This window comes from Schistocerca americana, chromosome 5, assembly GCF_021461395.2.
Source record: "Schistocerca americana isolate TAMUIC-IGC-003095 chromosome 5, iqSchAmer2.1, whole genome shotgun sequence".
NCBI lineage: Eukaryota > Metazoa > Arthropoda > Insecta > Orthoptera > Acrididae > Schistocerca > Schistocerca americana.
Genome location: NC_060123.1, coordinates 172,618,404 through 172,639,081, shown reverse-complemented (window position 1 = coordinate 172,639,081; position 20,678 = coordinate 172,618,404). Strand labels below are relative to the sequence as shown.

At 39.4% G+C, this 20,678-nt stretch overlaps 1 protein-coding gene across 1 annotated transcript in view; it reads right to left on the bottom strand.

Moving 5' to 3' along the window:
- Positions 1-20,678, bottom strand: part of LOC124615859 (receptor-type tyrosine-protein phosphatase kappa) — a 722,136-nt gene that overhangs the window by 250,984 nt on the left and 450,474 nt on the right. Inside the window, exons 3-4 of the mRNA XM_047144018.1 lie at positions 7,354-7,430; positions 3,500-3,634 (exon numbers count right to left, since the gene is read on the bottom strand). Coding sequence (XP_046999974.1) covers positions 3,500-3,634; positions 7,354-7,430 — 212 coding nt within the window. The remainder of the gene's footprint in view (positions 1-3,499; positions 3,635-7,353; positions 7,431-20,678) is intronic.

The following is a 20,678-nucleotide window of genomic DNA, read 5'->3' as shown; positions in this document are numbered from 1 at the left end:
CAACCTGTAGTGAGTAATATCAGTGCACCAACATATTGTGTAGCCAAGCATCTTGCTTCTCTGTTGAGTCCACAAGTTGGTTCGTGTATTCATAATATCAGGAACTCAGCTAATTTCTTATGTTTTTGGAGTGACTGTGGTTGAATGAATCTGATATTTTAGTAAGTTTTGATGTGGTCTCTCTCTCCACTCGTGTTCCTCTGTCTGATTCATTGCAATTAATTGAGGTTAGGTTTGGTGCCGAATTAACTAATCTCTTTTGGCATGTGTTGACAATCACCTACGTTTTATTCAATGACCAGTATTACGAACAGACAGGTGGAGTTGCAATGGGTAGTCCATTGTCTCCTGTCATTGCAAATTTGTTTATGGGAGTCTTTGAGGAAAGTGCATTGGAATCATAACCTTTGAAACCTACCTGTTTCTTCAGAATGTGGATGATGCCTTTGTTGTTTGGCCTCATGGTAGGGAGAATTTGAATGCCTTTCTAGAACATCTGAACTCGATCCACCTGAACAGTTGTTTTACGATGGAGGTGGAAGAGGATGGTTGCCTTCCCTTTCTTGACATTTTGGTTAGGAGGAAGGATGATGGATCATTGGGACATGCAGTTTACAGGAAACGTACTCACACTGACTTGTTTTTACTGGCTAATAGTTGTCACCATCCGGCTCAGCGTGAAGGGGTACATCGTACCTTGGTACACAGGGCACATGTCATTTCCAACACTGAGACTTTGCCAGCTGAGCTGTCCCATCTTGAAACTACATTTCCTCAAAATGGTTATAGTGAAAGACAGACAGAACGTGCATTGCACTATCGACCAACTGTGCATTAGGTGATTGATGATGATGCTGATTCTGACACATTCTTGCCTTATGAAGGAAGCACTTCTAAGATCGGTCTTATTTTAAGGAAATATGATGTGAAATGCATTTTCCAACCTCCATCTAAGATTAGAGTGGTTTTGGGTTCCATTAAGGATGATCTTTGTTTGCATAAGGCAGGTGTATATTGCATTCCTTGTAGCTTTGGCATGGCATATACTGGTCAAACTACCAGGACTGTGGAGGACCGATGTACTGAGCATAAAAGGCACACAAAATTACAGTACCCAAGTAGATCTGCTTTTGCCAAACATAGGTTGGATACTGGTCACCCTATGTTATACAACAGCACTGAGATATTGGCATGCACGTCCAGCTATTGGGACAGTGTTATTAAGGAGGCAGTTGAGATTAAATTAGCGAGCAACCTTGTAAACAGGGATGGAGGTTTTTGTTTAAACTCTGTTTGGAATCCTGCTCTTTCCTTAGTCAAAAAACAGAGGAACAGAGTCTCACCTGCTAGTTCATAGTCTCATTATCTATATCTCCAACTTTGGTGATCTTTGGTGGCACCAGTATTCAGTGTGTGTGTGTGTGTGTGTGTGTGTGTGTGTGTGTGTGTGTGTGTGTGTGTGTTTCATCTTTTCTGCATTAGTCCGAGAACCGAGGTTTTAAATTTGCTTGTATATCGCCAGTCCGTTGCAGTTTGCCTTGAAAATGGCAAGGTGTGCTCTCGCTGAAATATTGGCGGTTGCTGTTAATACTATCTGGCTGAATTCCCATAAGTTGTTTGAAAATTGTGTATGCCAGAAGAAACTCGGGTCTCTCATTATAAATAAATCCTTCTTCCTTTACTACTTAAAATATGCTAAATTACTGCCTCCCTTCAAAAAATATGACACTGAAAATATAGAAAATTATAGGCCTCTCTCACCAATCTCTTGCTCTGAAAAAATAATAGAAAGCACGGTAAAAGATAGACTTATGATATAAATACAACTTCCTTTCCACTGACCAGTTCAGTTTCCAATCAGGGGATAAGGGGATTATTCCTTGATCTAAATAAAGTTTTCGACACAGTTGATCACAAAATACTATTAAATATGCTAGATGAACTGGGAATAAAGGTTGGGGGGGAGGGGGGGGTTGGACAAGTGATTTCAGTCATATCTAGATAACAGAGTGTAGATCACTGAGATTACACATACATCAAGTAGCTCCAAATATACTGAAAAACATTCTTCTGACCCCAAATATATAAATATAGGGATACCGCAAGGTAGTGTGCTGGGTCCAGTACTGTTCCTAATTTACATAAATGATTTCCCACAAAGTGTGGAGCATGGATAAATAATATTGTTCACAGATGACACAAATGTACAGATCACTGCCAAATCACTAGAAGCACTAAGATAGAAAGTTGAAGAAACATTTAGCAGCATATACGAATGGGCAATAAATGATAAAGTCACTCTTAATTAAAGAAAGTAAGCACTACAAACTTTTACAGAAACAAAAGCCAGATTACAACAACCTGAAAATAAATAATGAAGTTATACAATGTGTGGAAATCATAAAATTTGTGGGAATGCATTTGACTGTGGGAAGAACATGTAAAAATACTTCGTAATAGAATCCCTCCAGCACGCTATGCCCTTCGAATTTTTACATCAATATACGATATTTCATGTATCAGGTCAGCGTATCTTGCTTATATTCATTCAGTTTTTAGCTGTGGCATAATTTTTTGGGGAGTGACTACAATAAATATTCAGGCTGTACAGACTGCAAAAAAGAGCAATAGATATAATGACCAAAACTGGAAAAACAGATCACTGCCTCAAACATTTTAAAATGCTGGAAATATTAACCGTGCCTTGTGAATATAATTTTCAGAGTGTTATGTATTCCAAAAAAAATATTGACCACTATGTTAAAAATGGCTTAGTACATGATTCTGAAACCATAAACAGTTACAATTTGCATCTGAACATAAAAAAAAACAAAGTTAAAGCTCAGCATACAATGCTATAATAAAGGACATAGATACTATCTACTCTTTCAAAACAAAACTGAAAGATCATTTACAAAATAAAAGTCTTTACATGTCAATGGAGTACTAAAATTAAAAACAGGTTAGCTATTAGAAGAAGCACTGTTTATAATGTGTACATAGAAACACTAATTAACAAAGACTGTAAAAAAAAAAAAAGTAATTAGATTAAAAAAAAAAATCATTGCCAATTCCTGTATGAGCAATTAATCTTAAGCCATAAAAATTCCAATGTTTTACATAACGAAATCCATATGACATGGTCTGTTTCATAGATTAATAAAGCAATCAATCAATTAAGTGACAAAAATCACAGCTACGAAAAAAACATTCACAAAAATCTATATACCCGACGGGAGGCCCTAGCCACACGACATTTCCATTTATTTTTATATGTGCATATCATTTCTAGTTTAAAACACAGACAAAAAAGGTAAATAACCACATGAAGAGAATTATATTTTCTCAAATCACTGAAAAAAAACTGTGCATTTAAGGCCCCAATAACTTTTCAGTGAAGTTGCCACTGTCACAAAACACTCACGTCTTAGGCCTAATGTCCTGACATCTCCCTTACTTTACAGCACAAGGAGCTGCTTAAGGCTACTCTCTCACTTACTCGAATGAAGTCAAATGTTTTTGTGAGCATAACTATGCAGCAGGCATTTTCCTGCCACACCATCCGCCAGAAGTCAGTCACTGTCACCTCTGTTGGACCTTGACACACTATGTATGCATTTGGTTTGAGCAAGCTCTGCAACAAAAGAATAAAATCAAGAAATAAGTAAGAGATATCATCAACATCACTTCATAGTAGAAAATTTACATGTAACACAGAACTTTGTGACCTATGTAGCAATAATATGTCATCTGTGTAACAGGTTCTTATTTGTCTGAGCTGATGTTGAATTGTATGAAAATTTTTAAACAACAACTTTTTATTGGAGGCATGCAGCAGATATAACACATAGGAGATCATCGGTATGTTACACTCATTGGATAAACAGATTTATAAAGGAGAAATGAAACCAGCAACAAAAAGTAATGAAACTGGAACAGAAATAGAAGGATGGAGGACTAGAAGCAGAGGTAGGATAACAGGGACAAAAGGAGAGATTGAGGAATCAGACAGTAGAACTGCTGTATGTACTGAACCTGCTGAATGAGCCATTGTCATATGAGTGGTTCCAAGATATCATTACCTTCAAAACAAGAATTAAGGTTTAGCATTTCCTCAAAAACGTGATCATTAGACACAAGGGGGAGGAGGAGCTATGGGCATAGGTGACGCAAGTTATAAAGCAGCTTTGGTACCAAATTGTAATGAGCAGGGTTTGTTGCAACCGAGTTGTTTATTTCTACGATCAGTGGACACTAGATGGTTTTCATGTCCACACAGATTTCTGCACAATAGTTACAGTAGACCTGGTGGACAACATGACTGTTCCCTTAAGTTTCCCTGATTTTGATGGAGTAAGAGATAGTGGTGAAAATCTAATCGAAAGTAGTTTGCTGTGTTATGACCTATGGGGAGCAGTGTTACAAGCTGGGACAGTATACAGATTAACCACAAGATTACAAAGGATAGATAAGTAGGATAATACCAATGAATGGAGATGCAATGTTGGGAGCGACATAAGGGAAGGATATTTTCAATAACGGGCACAATAACAAATGATCATAATTTTGGAGGGGGATGTGGTAGAACTTTTATGTTTGGAGTGGAAGTGCATCATGAAGGGCAAGTTTCTTTTGTAGTTTGTGAAATGTGGCACAGGAACAGGAAGGAAGGATGCTTATGTTTTAACATCCTGTCAATAAAGAGATCATAAGAGATGGAGCACAAATTCAGATAGGACAATGGGTGGGAAGGGAATCTATTACATCCTTTTCAAAGGGAACCATCCCAGAATTTACATTATTCAATCTTCAAAAAAGAAAAACAAAGAAAGAAAAAAGAAAAATATGGCCAGACAGGGATTTGAACCACACTCCTCCAAAGGTTGAGCTTGGTACGTTAACTACTGCTCCACTATGCTTGGTATCCAAGAACTGTTAAGACAGTTTAAGGATATGGCATGGATGCTGAATTTCAGGATAAGATATAAAGAACACATCTTTTTAGCATGGAATATATTTTTAGTGTCCAAAGTCCGTCAAGATATAGAAGAGACAGTTTCAAATAATAATTAATATCAACAGATCTGCTTTATATGGAGGTTTACTTTAAATCATTGGCAATATAAGTAGAATAAGGAAGTGCACACCAAATTATAAGGGAAGTACCCTAAGACAAACTTGCAAAAATACTACAAGTGTTGGGCGTCATTACTGAAATTTAAATACACAAAATATGCACTATACACCTATGATGCACAGCTTCCCATTGGTAATGAAAGTTATAGCTATCCTCATAGGCAAAATAGAGGTTGGTGTGAACACTACATTGCTATCTCAGGCATAATCTTATCAGAAGAGGTTTGCTTTAATCTTTCTTTGATCTTCTAACTGATTTAGCCAGCCAGATACCTGGAGGGTGGGGGGGTGGGGGGGGGGGGGGGAAGGGGGAATGGGAGTGGCACAGTTCACTATGCGCTCTTATCCAAAGTGCAAACTGTTGTAATTTTCAGTTTTGACAAATCATTGCCAAAGGTGAAATAACAATGAGTGAAAAAAAAACCACAACCTAAGTTCACCTGGGGGTTGAACTACAGACTTTGGATTCACAGTGTAGCAACTGCCAACAGAGCTACCTAGCCTCATTATAGTGGTACAAAATGCAAACTAAGTTTTGCGGAATTTATTTACACATACAAACATTAAGTACTGGTACTGGTTAAATGAGTACTATTCTTTGATTCGTACGTGTGAGACATCAACTACAAAAGCATTTAGCTATGTCCAGACCTAAATCAACAGATGAATATGATTTACATAAATTGAGAGACTACTTTTATTTAAAATGATTATAGGCTAAAATGTATTAGAAATGAATATAAAAAAACTACTGCAATACTGACATTTATGACAAATTCATCATACCACTTTTATCATGATGGAAGATATGAGTTGTACTACATCCACTTCCTGCATGCCAAAATCGCTCAGTACAGTGCAGGATTCCACTATGACTGACAAATGATTACCATGGTCATATGGCAGACTTCATTTCATTTGTAGGGTACAGGGACAATGTAGGAACTCTACAAATGCAATTGTTTACAAAAGACACACGTTAACCTGTCATAAAATATTGTTCCAGTGTGTGGGGCCATTAAAGTAGGACTAACAGGCAATAGTGAACATGCAGAAAGAAGAGCAGCACAAATGGTCACAGGTTTGTTTGACTAATGGGTAAGCAATATGGAAATTCTGAAAAACTTGAAATGTCAGACACTTTAAGTTAAACACCAACTATCCCACAAAATCCCATTCAAAAAGGACTGAGAAACAGTATTACATGAGGAATCTAGAAATACACTATAGCCCCCAAAATATCACTCCAAAAGACAGCATATAGACCTGCCTAACTGCTGTGTGGGCAGAGGCATTCAAGCTTTCCATCCTTGTCAGATGAACTGACTAAGAAGAAAACCTAATACATGATATAATGAGAAAGTACCCTCTGCCACATGCTATAGGCAAATGCCGGGATGGTTCCTTTGACAGGGCATGGCTGACTTCCTTCCCCACCCTTCCCTAATCCAATGAGACCGATGACCTCACTGTTTGGTCTCTTCACCCAACTCAGTTCAATCCAATCCCTCTGCCACACACTTCAAAATTGATTGCAGGATATGGGTGTAGAAGCAGATCAATTAAAAATGACGCTGAAGACATTTGACAAATGTTATTTTGGGTTTTCACAATAAACACCGTATCTCCTCTAGAATGGAATATTCTCACTCTGTAACAATTTCATTTCTTAATCCCAGACATTACATTGGCATAATTTTGAGACAACAGATGATAAGCGTCCAGGTGCCAGTGAATGAATAGCACTAAAAATATCCCATACTGTGGAAATCAACATGCAATCTTGATACTCCACAAAGATTTTTAAAAAAAGGCTAGAATATATGAATGAAAATAAGCAGATTTTATTTCCTTTGTGAAACTACTCAGTCTTCACCCTCTACCAGTAAATTAAGAAATTGTGCAGAAGACTTTGTCCAGTGTCAATAATAGACAAAAAAATATATGATGCTACAACTAAAATCAGGGAAAAGGGGAAGACAATGTACCAGAGGTAGTTTTGGCTTGGGGATGATGTAATGAGGATGGAGGTGGCATCTTTGCCAAAAAAATATCGCCTGCAGCAGAATGATCAGGCACAGCCACCAGTTTTTTTTCCATTTGGCAACAGCCATTATTTCCCTGTGCATTGAAACTGATACGTACAACAAATGATGCTTATAACACAATAATTAGACAAAATATTTTTGTTCTTTCATACTAAGTACCTGTACTCACATCTATGTATGAGGCATTTATGTAATCCGAATCTGGAACATCATCCAGTTGATCTAGGACCACTCGGTTGTAGTCATCTGAAAGAGTGATTATGTTTGGTATCAAATACAGCTCAGTTCCTTCAAGAGTTTACTAAACTAAGAGTATATTAACTAAATCTAGTTTACATGTGTCACAGTAAAGCAAAATTAAAGAGAAAATGAAATATCAGCCCTAAAACAGTAAACCAGTTTTTGTCCTCCCCTCTCCATTTCCTGCATAAACTTATTTCTAATAGGTAAATATTACTTGCCACAATATAAATTTGAGACATGTATATTGGAAGACAAAATTTATTAGCCAAATCTTCATCCTTTATACGAAGTCTCTTCATGTAATCCACATTTTGAATGTAGTATAACACTGATGTAGTCTTCGATCCAAAAACTGGTTTGATGCAACTCTCCACAACAGTCTATTCTTTGTAGATCTCTTTATCTTTGCATAATCACTCACTCACTCATTCATTCATTCTTTTTTCCATAAATCCCATCAATGAGAACAACATACATGGATATGGAATGAGTCAAGGTACCAATTTAAAAAGTTCATTTACATGAATGTATTGTGGCTTGCCAATTCATGTACTGGTTCACTAGAAAATTACAGGCACCAGGGGGTGGAGCTATAAAATTATTTTAGAGTATGTTGACACCCAGAGGCCTTTTTGAAGAAATGAGCCATGGACTCACATATGCAGTACAGCTGAAAAGCAAGTGTGTGTGTGTGTGTGTGTGTGTGTGTGTGTGAGCAAGGTGTTGCTGACTCAACTGTCCTCACTTTGATTCCCCATCTGTTTTAACTCATTCCGTTCATCTGTCTGCAGCTAACAATGCCTCAGTTCTGCCAATATTGGCTCACTTGCTTTGCTTAGTTAAAATACTGTGTTGCCATAAATTAACTGATTAGCTACAAGTATTTTTACAGTCACTGCAAATTAATCCAATAGACAAACCCAATGATGTAGGGCAGAAACAAATAGCTAGGCCTAATGAGACTGAGCTGAATTGTAACATATCCTCAATAGAAAAGAAGACAGTAAATTAAAAACACAGAACCCTTTGCAGAATAACAACATATTTCACTGGGACTATGTCCAAAAAACAAAACCAACAAAGCTGATGAGCAACGGCAAGCAGCAGTCACAAAAAGGCAAAAAGAAAAGCTACCCCAAACAGTGCCTACAAGAACTTCTGTACGAAAAAGGATGGCATCTCAACTTCAGGCCAGTGATTTTTTATGGTACAGTCAAGCCAAGAAAAAAAAAATTGGAAGTTAAATATTAGTAGCAAGAAATGTGAACATGATGACCAAATAGGAACTGAGAACTTATCAATAAGGAGAAAGAAATAAAGCTCAGAATTCTGCATGGAAATGCACAATATGGGAACAATAAAAAATTTGAATTAGAAGTACTTACTAATGGAACATGACCAGACATAATGGTATAAGTGAACATGGATTAAAAGAGATTGAAATGTGTAGTGTTACTATGAAAGATTACGCTCTTGCGAATAATTTCCACTGATCAAAATGTGAGGGTGGAGGAGTAGCAATATTTGCCAAGAGTTATGATTGCAGTATAATTGATACACACAAAAATTTACCCAAAGTAAAGAGAAAGATTTTGAAATTACAGGTATTGTGCACAAAGAGCCGAGTATCCTGTGTGTACCAATTACAAAGTGGCAAAATAAATACTTACATCAAAAAAGAAAAAAAAAGTACAACCTACTAGAAAAAACAAAATGAAAGGTCGTGTAATACGTGTTGATTTAAATATTGACATGGGAAAAGATAAAAAAAGAAAGAAAAAAATTTGAGGAGATGCTTGTGCTGACCATTGAGCACCAGTAACTGCCACCTGTGAAGTGCAGAGTAAATGGTCTTTGGGACTCGTTCTTTGGATTGTTGTAGGAGAGTTGGGTTATGATGTTCGTGTTATGATTCTCTGTATTGTTTTCTTTGTGTTTTGTGTATTTATATGAACCTTAATAAAAGTGCCTGGTCTTAGGCAGTTGGAGTTTTCTGTGTGTGGTTAGTCGCTATAGCCAGAATACCCACATTGGTGACACCGAGTCGCAAAAATACCTTGCATTCGTTCGCTGTGTATCACTGGTTTCCCACCAATAGACAATGTCGCAACTGTTAGTTCTTCTGGCAGTGCAGGACGCTGCGACCGCAGAATAGACCTTCGACTGTGAAGTGCAATGCTTTACCCCGTGTGCTACTAATACAGAAGGAGTGTTCGTCTCTCCAGTGTTTGCTTCGACCGGCCAGACGGCCCTAACCTCCGCCAGCACACCACACCGGGCGATGTAAACATCAGTGCAGACGCTTCTACGGCATTCTACACTCGACAGAATGCTCCTCCAGCACGAGATTCCAGAAACCCCTCGCCCGAGTTTCTACCGCACCCCAACATGTACCACGCGGCTGTCCAGTTTTGGGGTCCACATGCATGACTGCCCCCTCCTCAGAGCAGTCCATCATTTAACATGCCCCCCTCTGTGCCGGTCGAAGGGAGACTTGCATCAACCACGCCGAGGCCGCGCACGTTTCGGGTGATGCACCGGCTGTGGTCTCACCGTGTCACTAGGCGCTCAATAGCGATTTTGCACCTCTGCTTGAGATTTCACCTGCATCTGATTATTTTCAACAATATGTCAAGTGTATGGAAATCTAAACTCACTAAAGAAGGCAAATATGTAGAAAGAGATGTTAGGCTTTTCAACCAACAAAACATCAACATACGGTGTGTTGAAAAAATAGCTTTGGACAGTCATTCTTCAAACTCAGGGAACAGATGAAAAATACAATGCTTTTCAAGAAATCTTAACATGTTACTTCAATACAGCATTTCTAAAACCCAAGAAGAAAAGAAAAATTCTCCAAAACAAGCAAAGGATAATGAAGGAAATAATAGCATGGAAGGCTGCCTTAAGAGTGATGAAAAAGGGGGAAGTACTGAAACCTACAAAAAGCACCAGAAGAAGTACAGACATTTGACAAGACAAGAAAAAGCAAAATAAATTAGTGAGATTATTTTAAAATCAACAAATAAGATGAAAACAGCCTGAGATAGGGGCAACAGAAAATATACACAGAAAACAAATGAAATAGAAAGGGCGAAAGTGAGTAATAGAATCATTACAGACTAAAGCATGCCTGCAATAACCAAGGAAGATAAGCCAAGCCACTGAATGTTCCTGAAACCGGTATCTCAAGAGGATGTGACAAAGGTTATACAAAAGCTCAAGAGGAAAAAGTCTGTTGGATATGACTAAGTGTCAAACTACCTAATCAAGCAGGTGGCAACAGAACTAATCACACCACTGTTGGATGTTGCCAACTGCTTACACCAAGAAGTAATATTTCCTTATCAACTTAAATTAATTAATATAGTACCTATATACAAAAAGGGGAAGATTATGATCCTAAGAAACATATGAAAATTGAAATAAGATACTGTATGCAGACGATATTACTGTGCTAAATCTTTCCAACAACTTTGCAGCACTTGAGAAAAACACTTTCATATCAATCAATAACACCTGGTTGGTGGACAATGATCTAATCATTAATCAGGAAATGAACCTATGTACATAGTTTTCAACACTACTCAAAAGGAAGAACACACAGATATTTGTGGCAGCATGCAATTGGTTGAGTGACCTATCTTTGGACTGCCATCTCTCAGGTTTGCAACAGACAGCATGCAGACCTTCAGTCTGTTGCAAACATTTGAATTGGAGTGACTGTGCATTTATGTATAATGATATCAAGCTTATCATTAAAGCGCTTATCTCTACACGTGGAATCTTAGCGTATTCATTTAACCCGTCATACCTACATCCACAATGGTGACCCCGATGCCAAGTGCTCCAAACTGTTTTCGTATCATCTTTTGTTGCTGCACCATGTGGTCTTTCAACAGCCAACAGCAGTTACCTTCACCTGTTGCGACTCAGGCACATTACTTATCAGTAAACCAGATGCCATTGCAGCATCCTGCGATGCATACCTCAACAATACTATAATTTTTTCCATCTTCAGCAGAACAACATGAAATTAATCTCAAGACAGTGTTTCGTATCCTATTCGATAACAGTGTGATAATCAACGAGGACAAATCGCAACTCCAATGCACTTCAGTCACTTTTCTTGGCCACAAAGTGTTTGCTGCAGGTATCAGACCCACCTTGGACAGAGATGCGCTGGTTTGACAGCTACCCCCATCTGAAACATACCATGATTTGCGTCATTTTTTGGGGATAATTAACTTCTTCCGTCACCACATCCCTAAGGCTGCGTCACTACAAACACCACTGACAGATGCCCCGTCAGGCCCACATACAACAGGCTCAAGCAAAGGGCTGTGGACCAAGGAAATGGAGAGTGCATTTGCGGATTTGAAACAGGTCCTCACACAAGCTGTCACCTTAGCTCATCCAATCGCAGACGCCAAAATCTACGTCACCACGGACGCCAGCGATTCTTCAATGGGGGCCGTCCTGCAACAGCACGTTGGAGACGAAGTTCAACCCCTACATTTCTTCTCAAAAAAGTTATCAACCTCCTGGAAGAATTGGTCGGCTTTTGACTGGGAGCTAATTGCTGTGTATGAGGCTATACATTATTTCCGTGAAGACACAGAGGGCAGAGACGTTACGGTCTTCACCGACCACCGTCCCCCTCAGACATTTTACGCAAACCACCTGTGGCACCCCTCCCCACTGGTCTTGCCACATGGACCTTATTGCTCAATACACAAATTACTTTTGCCACATATGGGGAGCAGACAACATCGTGGTCAATTGTCTCTCCTGCATTTCTGCCATAGATAGTGTCATTGACTGTGATGGACTCGCCCGAGCGCAACACCATGATGCAGAAATCATGAAATTACTGACAGACAGTTCCATGGCTCTTAAGATTGAGCCTCGCATGTTCCATGGGTCAAGCGTGATGTCTCAACTGGTTCACCTCACCCACTCATCACATAATCTGTGAGATGACAGGTTTTCGACACAACGCACAACCTCACCCACCCAGGCATCAAGGCCACAACCAGGCTTATCTACGAATGCTTTGTGTGGCTTGGAATTGAAGCTCAGTGCTGTGATTGGACATGAGCATTTGTTGCATGCCAATGCTCCAAGGTCTCCAAGGTCGGTAGGCACACGTGTCCCCATACTGGCAGGTTTGATGTACCTCCAGGTCGCTTCAGACATGTACAACTCGATTCGGACAGTCCACTGTCCCCCTCACAAAACTATAGATACATCTTGTCAATTATCATAAAGGTGACCTATTTGGTGGAGGCTATCCCCATGGTGGACATTTCTGCAGACTCTGTTGCTCATTCTTTCATAGCCACATGGATTTCTTGCTTCGGCTGTCCATCCTATGTGACAACAGATGAAGGCCGACGATTTGAATCTATATTTTTCTCCAAATTATGCGAGCTCTGTAGGGTGGCACGATTCCAGACTACTGCCTACCACCCCCAAAATAATGGCCCCATGGAGCGGTGGCATTGGACCTTAAAAGCCGCTCTCATGTGCCACAACTCCTTGTGGTCTGACGCATTACTAGAGTTCTCCTGGGCATCCGTGTGTTCTTCAGGGAGGACCTCAAGGCTTCTCCGGCCGAAATATTGTATGGCGAACCATCAGTCCTTCCAGTCCAGTTTGCCGAGGACTTACCTTCGCTTGCAGACACTGGACTCCCTCACCTAGTAGAGCAGGTGTGCTCCCATATATCTCAACAGTGTGTGTCGCCTCACGGTTCTCACTCCACTCTGGCTCTGTTTATCCACAAGGAACTAGACAAGCTCAATTATGTGATGTTACGCAATGGCTCAGTGCATGCAGCTTTACAATGCCCAGCCCACATAAAGTGTTAACGTGTGCAATGAACACATTTGACATCCTCCTACACGACCGACCTCTCACCGTTTCAGTTGCAGACAAGCCTGTCCCCGTCGAGCTGCCTACATCACCGCATGAGGTCTCCAACGACACCGATGTCTTACTGCCAGATGCCTGCTCGGCACTGGCTCCATCTCCAACCTGCCAAGAGTCCAACCCCTGATGGCGAGTGTTCCCCTTCCTCACGACTCACCCAATTTTCCCATTTCCCTTTTTGCTCTTTCACCTTCCAAACAGTTGTGTCCCGTTTTGCCCCGGATGACATCTCTCTAAAGGTATGTGACAATTTCATTTTCATCCTTCATGCTCCTCCCCACTCAAACAACATCCCTCCCACCTCTTCCATTTCTATCATCAAACATCTTCCCCCAGGTGCAGAGATCAATGTGATCTCTTCTTTCATCGATGCTACAGGCCTCCTAACTGTCACCATTCCTCTCACTCCCCCCCCCACCAACCAATTGTGATGATCCGGGTCACTTATTACGCCCACTTGTGTGGCATAAGAACTGTCATTCCTTCCCCTTCCTCCCTCGCCCATCAGTAATGACTTGCATGGGACCTACCTACAGACCCAGATGTTCGTACTGCTCCTGCCATCTTTGAGGTTTGCGACAGATAGCACGCGGACCTTCAGTCCATTGCAAACATTTGAATTGGAGTCACTGTGTGTTTATGTATAATGATACCAAGCTGATCATTAAAGTGCTTATCTCTACACACAGAATCTTAGTGTATACATTTAAGCCATCGAACCTACATCCACATGTTTTTCTAGGTTAAAAAGAACTGCGAGCAGTAACTTCAGCTACATTTTTAGGCATAACAGTAGACACTGAGCTAAATTCGAAGCAGCAGATCAATACTGTATCTGACAAGCTAAGCTCAGTGATATTTGTAGTGAAACAACTTGCTCGGTATACACATCAACACCTCTCATGCACTTTCTGTCATGGACTTTTTGAACGATACATGCAATATTGGATCACAGTATGGAGGAACTCAACCATCACAGGGATGAAAAGAATATTCACACTACAGAAGAAAGTCATTCGAATTATACTGCAAAACAAGCAAAAAGAATCTTGTAGAAACTCTTTTCGAAGAACTTAATATTTTGACAACTCCATCAATGTATACATCTCCTCCTCTGTATATATCTCAAGAGTGTTATAAGTGCATTACGAGATCCCACAAAATTGGAGGCCTCTATAACTGTTCATCTTCATAACACAAGGTAACATGGAATGGTGGAACATTTCAGACAGGCTTCAGAATTTTGACAATGAACCTTAATACATTGGTACAAGATTAATACAAGCATTGTCAAGATACTTACAAAACCTCAAAACTGATATAATGTTCCCAGCATTCCCAAAAAAACTTTTGATAGAAGAATAATTCTACAGTGTTTTGATTACATGAGCACACAGTGAGGAAACGTCCATATTGTGAATAATAAACGTTATGCACAATAAGAGAAGCTTGAATTACAGATAAGTGTAAGGAACTAAACTAGCATTAAAACTACTCATGTAGGCCTACAATATGAGATTCACAAAAACATCTTTTTAACTCTAATGTAAATCATTTAGCACTATATACATATTGTGTGAACTATTGTATGTTATTACTGTATTGCCTATTATGTGTGTATTGCCTAGATGCAAGCAAAATGACCTGTCCTATATTACAAGTATACACCTGTACAAAAGGTAATTTACGGGACAAATAAAAATCATGATCACAATCTGTGGAACAAAACGTAAGGAATCATGCCATAGCTTGTTTCCAAAAACTGGTGTGCTAACTGTAGTAAACATGTACACCCTAAAAGCCATTTTACTTTTAATGGACTACAGCCCCACGTATTTTTTTTATTTGCATCAGTAAAACACCAAAAGTAAAGAAAAATTTTGTATCAGCAGCCACGGAACGGCACTCTACGAAAAGGTTTGCAACATGCAGGTTTAAAATTAGTGAATGCACTGCCCAGTACAGTTATGACCCTTCCCACAATGAAGATTAAATTTCAGCTGAAGACATTCCTGTTACAAAATTTATTTTGCACATTAGAAGACTATCATACTTACATGCAGAATAAGAAATGCGCAGAAAAATTGTGTTATGCAAGACATTTTATGTGTAGCCTAATCATTTTGTTAATCAATGACGTATTCAAAAGAATGTATTATTGTATTATACATCAAGAATTGCAACCTGAATCATTCGATGTTAAATAAAATATTATTATTACAACTTAATAACAATTCTAAAGCCCTCTCACTTGAACACCATCATGAAATTTGGCATGCACATTAAAAAATAATGTATGCTTTTGCAGGTATTTTCCTTCTCACTGACGCCTTTTTTTAATACAACTTCGAGTCAGAGCTTACGGCATCAGCTAATCTTTAGCACAAATTAATCCCAAGATATTTTTAAAACCAAACATGGCGGATTTGAAAGAATATAGGAAAGGTCTTCATGGCCGATATATGGAAGATTCGGTAACATAACGTCCTACACATAACGCTGCGGTAATCTTGGAAACAGAAATTGTACGTAAGATTCTTCTACTGTAAAATTTTTCGACACAGCGATGGGGCAGTTTTAAGGTGGATTCATTTTACTCTTATTTCTGTAACCTTTAGATGTACAAAAATTTGACCACTATAACCAGTGTTGCCCGGAATTTGCGCAAAACCCATAAAAGATTGGAAAAAAGAATCTGTTTCCTTTTGGTTTCCAAGCTTAAGATCACAGCTGGCGTTACGTGACGTAAAAGTGTCCGTGATTTGTCGAATTTTATTGCCAAATGGACTCTAAGTTTAACTGCATACTGAGAAACTGTACAACTCTTTTTTGGATTTCTTTTGACTATTCCTGCAGTTAGTACCTTAACTGAGGTAATCTGTTGACACCAATGATCTCCATCACTGGTTGACACACAAGGGACACAAAAACTGTAAACTGTATATAGCCCACAAAATTGAGTGTGGCAAATAAGGTAATTTCAGATTTAACAATGACATTTTATTCTTTTCTAACTGCTTACCGGTCCGAGAAGTTCAGTACACGCCACTAAATGAGTTACACGGAAAATATCGAATAACCATGAAATATACACGCATGGTACGTACAAATCAACAAAAAAATATATGTCAATAGTACTGCACCGGTATTAACAATCGGAGTTGCAGCAGCTTGAGAGTTCAGACATGAATTATTTGAGGGAAACCATTTTGTCCATTCACAACAAAGAAAATTTTATACTCCCCACCCACTGCCTCAGACTGTATGCCCAGGGACCCTCAACACATAGGATTGAAAATTCGTAATAAATTACAAGGGAATAAGTTGATGCCGATGAATTCAGGTACACTTAAAAGAAAGCTATATGAGGTACTGACACTGAAATGTTACTCATTTGATGAATTCATGCAGGACAAACTGGAAATTTGAGCTGGATAAAATGTGTTAAACATTCCAAGAAATCCCTTATAGTGTTATTATTTATTGTATTGCTATTACTTATTAATGTAAAAATCATTGTAACTGTATTACAAATTTTTGACATGTCTGCTGTACGCAAACCAAATGGATTTCAAATGTCCGTCATGAGATTAAATCTATACTCGATGTTAACAAATTTCTCTTCCTTAGAAACGCCTTCCTTGCCATTGCCAGTCTGCATTTTATATCCTCTCTTCTTCGACCATCATCAGCTATTTTGCTCCCCAAATAGCAGAACTCCTTTACTACTTTAAGAGTCTCATTTCCTAATCTAATTCCCTCAGCATCACCCGATTTAATTCGACTACATTCCATTATCCTCGTTTTTCTTTTGTTGATGTTCATCTTATATCCTCCTTTCAAGACACTATCCATTCCGTTCAATTGCTCTTCAGAGTCCTTTGCTGTCTCTGACAGAATTACAATGTCATCGGCGAACCTCAAAGTTTTTATTTCTTCTCCATGCATTTCAATACCTACTCCGAAATTTTCTTTTGTTTCCTTTATTGCTTGCTCAATATACAGATTGACTAAAATCCGGGAGAGGCTACAACCTTGCCTCATTCCCTTCCCAACCACTGCTTCCCTTTCATGCCCTTCAACTCTTATAACTGCCAATTGGTTTCTATACAAATTGTAAATAGCCTTCCACTCCCTGTATTTTACTCCTGCCACCTTCAGAATTTGAAAGAGAGTATTCCAGTCAACATTGTCAAAAGCTTTCTCTAAGTCTACAAATGCTAGATACGTAGGTTTGCCTTTCCTTAATCTTTCTTCTAAGATAAGTCGTAAGGTCAGTATTGCCTCACGTGTTCCAATATTTCTACGGAATCCAAACTGATCTTCCCCCAGGTCGGTTTTGTTGTGACTTGGCAAGACAGCCAAGTCACAATGAGAGGAAGCCGAAAGGCACGCGCTTAAGCTCACGCAGGTTGGTTGGTTGGTTGGTTTGGGGAAGGAGACCAGACAGCGTGGTCATCGGTCTCATCGGATTAGGGAAGGATGGGGAAGGAAGTCGGCCGTGCCCTTTCAGAGGAACCATCCCGGCATTTGCCTGGAGTGATTTAGGGAAATCACGGAAAACCTAAATCAGGATGGCCGGACGCTGGCGCGAGGTCTGGAACAGTTAAGGGAATTAATAGTAGCAAATAAAGTACGTAGTTGATATAATACTTAACTTTAATCCACAATTGGAGAACATCTCTCGTTATTGTACAAGCATCACAATATTAATTATCAAATTCTATGGCGCCTTGCTAGGTCGTAGCAAATGACGTAGCTGAAGGCTATGCTAACTATCGTCTCGGCAAATGAGCATATTGGTCAGTGAACCATTCCTAGCAATGTCGGCTGTACAACTGGGGCGAGTGCTAGTCAGTCTCTCTAGACCTGCGCTCGGTCTGCAATCACTGACAGTGGCGACACGCGGGTCCGACGTATACTAACGGACCGAGGGTGATTTAAAGGCTACCACCTAGCAAGTGTGGTGTCTGGCGGTGACACCACAGGTTTCTACCAGTTTTTCCATTCGTCTGTAAAGAATTCGCGTTAGTATTTTAGAGCCGTGACTTACTAAACTCATAGTTCGGTAATTTTCACATCTGTCAACACCTGCTTTCTTTGGGATTGGAACTATTATATTCTTCTTGAAGTCTGATTGTATTTCGCCTGTCTCATACATCTTGCTCACCAGATGGTAGAGTTTTGTCAGGACTGGCTCTCCCAAGGCTGTCAGTAGTTCTAACGGAATGTTATCTACTCCGGGGTCCTTGTTTCGACTCACCTCTTTCAGTGCTCTGTCAAACTCTTCACGCAGTATTATGCTTATTCCCATTTCATCTTCATCTACATCCTCTTCCATTTCCATAATATTGTCCTCAAGTACATTGCCCTTGTATAGACCCTCTATATACTCCTTCCACCTTTCTGCTTTCCCTTCTTTGCTTAGAACTGGGTTTCCATCCGAGCTCTTGATATTCATACAAGTGGCTCTCTTTTCTCCAAAGGTCTCTCTAATTTTCCAGTAGGCAGTATCTATCTTACCCCTAGTGAGATAAGCCTCTACATCCTTACATTTGTCCTCTAGCCATCCCTGCTTAGCCATTTTACACTTCCTGTTGATCTCATTTTTGAGATGTTTGTATTCCTTTTTGCCTGCTTCATTTACTGCATTTTTATATTTTCTCCTTTCATCAATTAAATTCAATATTTCTTCTGTTAACCACGGATTTCTACTAGCCCTCGTCTTTTTAACTACTTGATCTTCTGCTGCCTTCACTACTTCATCCCTCAAAGCTACCCATTCTACTGTATTTCTTTCCCCCATTCCTCTCAATTGTTCCCTTATGCTCTCCCTGAAACTCTGTGCAACCTCTGGTTTTGTCAGTTTATCCAGGTCCCATCTCCTTAAATTCCCACCTTTTTGCAGTTTCTTCAGTTTTAATCTACAGTTCATAGCCAATAGATTGTGGTCAGAGTCTACATCTGTCCCTGGAAATGTCATTCCTAAATACTGTCTTACCATTACATAATCTACCTGAAACCTGTTAGTAGCTCCAGGCTTCTTCCATGTATACAACCTCCTTTTATGAGATATGAAACTGAATAATCACCTAAGCTCAGTCACGGATAAAGTAGGTGGTAGACTTCGGTTTATTGGTACAGTGCTGAGGCAGTGCACAATGCAAATTACTTACAGATCACTCATGCGAGGGGTTCTAGAATAATGTCCAAGTGTGTGAGACCCGCACAAGGTAAGATTGAAAGGTGATATTGAACGCATACAGAGAAGGGCAGCACGTTTGATCCGTGGGAGTGTGTCAGAGATACTGAACGAACTGAACTGGAAGACTCTTGAAGATAGATGTAACTATCCCGAGGAAGTCTATTAACAAAGTTTCAAGAACCGGTTTTAAATGATGACTCTAGCAATATACTAAAGTCCACTCCTAATCACTCACATAGGGATCGTGAGGATAAGATCAGAATAATTACTGCAAGGACAGAGGCATTCAAACAAACATTCTTCCCACGCTCCTTAAATGAATGAAACGGGGAAAAAACCCTAATAACTGTACAATGCAAGTACTCTCTACCATGCACTTCACGGTGGTTTGCAGAGTAGAGATGTAGATGAAGATGTAAATGTAGATTCAATATTATTCTTTCGAAATATGTTACACACACAATGTAATTTCGGAAGATTAATAATGTATCTCCCCAAGCACTTGAAAATGGCTAGAGTCGAAATTGCAGTAGTTCCAAAGAGGAAATAAAATTAATGATCAAATAGCAAATGGATTATCATTTATACAATTTTACATGGTTTTTCTGTACTGATGGGGAGCATCTTTCTTCTTGGTGGGTAAAAACAAGATATTATTTCTCTCTGCTCTTAGCGCCTGTCCTACTGCAGGGCAAGGTCCAATTGTTACACATTATGCTGCATTTCGCACTATCTTTTTTCGAGTGGTACGTCCACTGTGAACATAACATTTCATAGTGTATCAACCCAGCACATCTTTAGTTAATACCATTACCGGTAACTACAGCATATTAATAATCACAAAATTTTAAAGAAGTTGTTGAAAATGAATGTAATGGGTTCCAAAATTCGTCAACTGCACTTCTGACGAAACTCGAGCTCTTAACTGACGTCAGTATGTATAGTTTATGAGGTATGGGACACTACTTCGAAGAAAAAACCGTTTACCTGGTATACAGTCTGGAACCGCGCGACCTCTACGGTCGCAGGTTCGAATCCTGCTTCGGGCATGGATGTGTGTAGTGTCCCTAGGTTAGTTAGGTTTAAGTAGTTCTAAGTTCTAGGAGACTGAT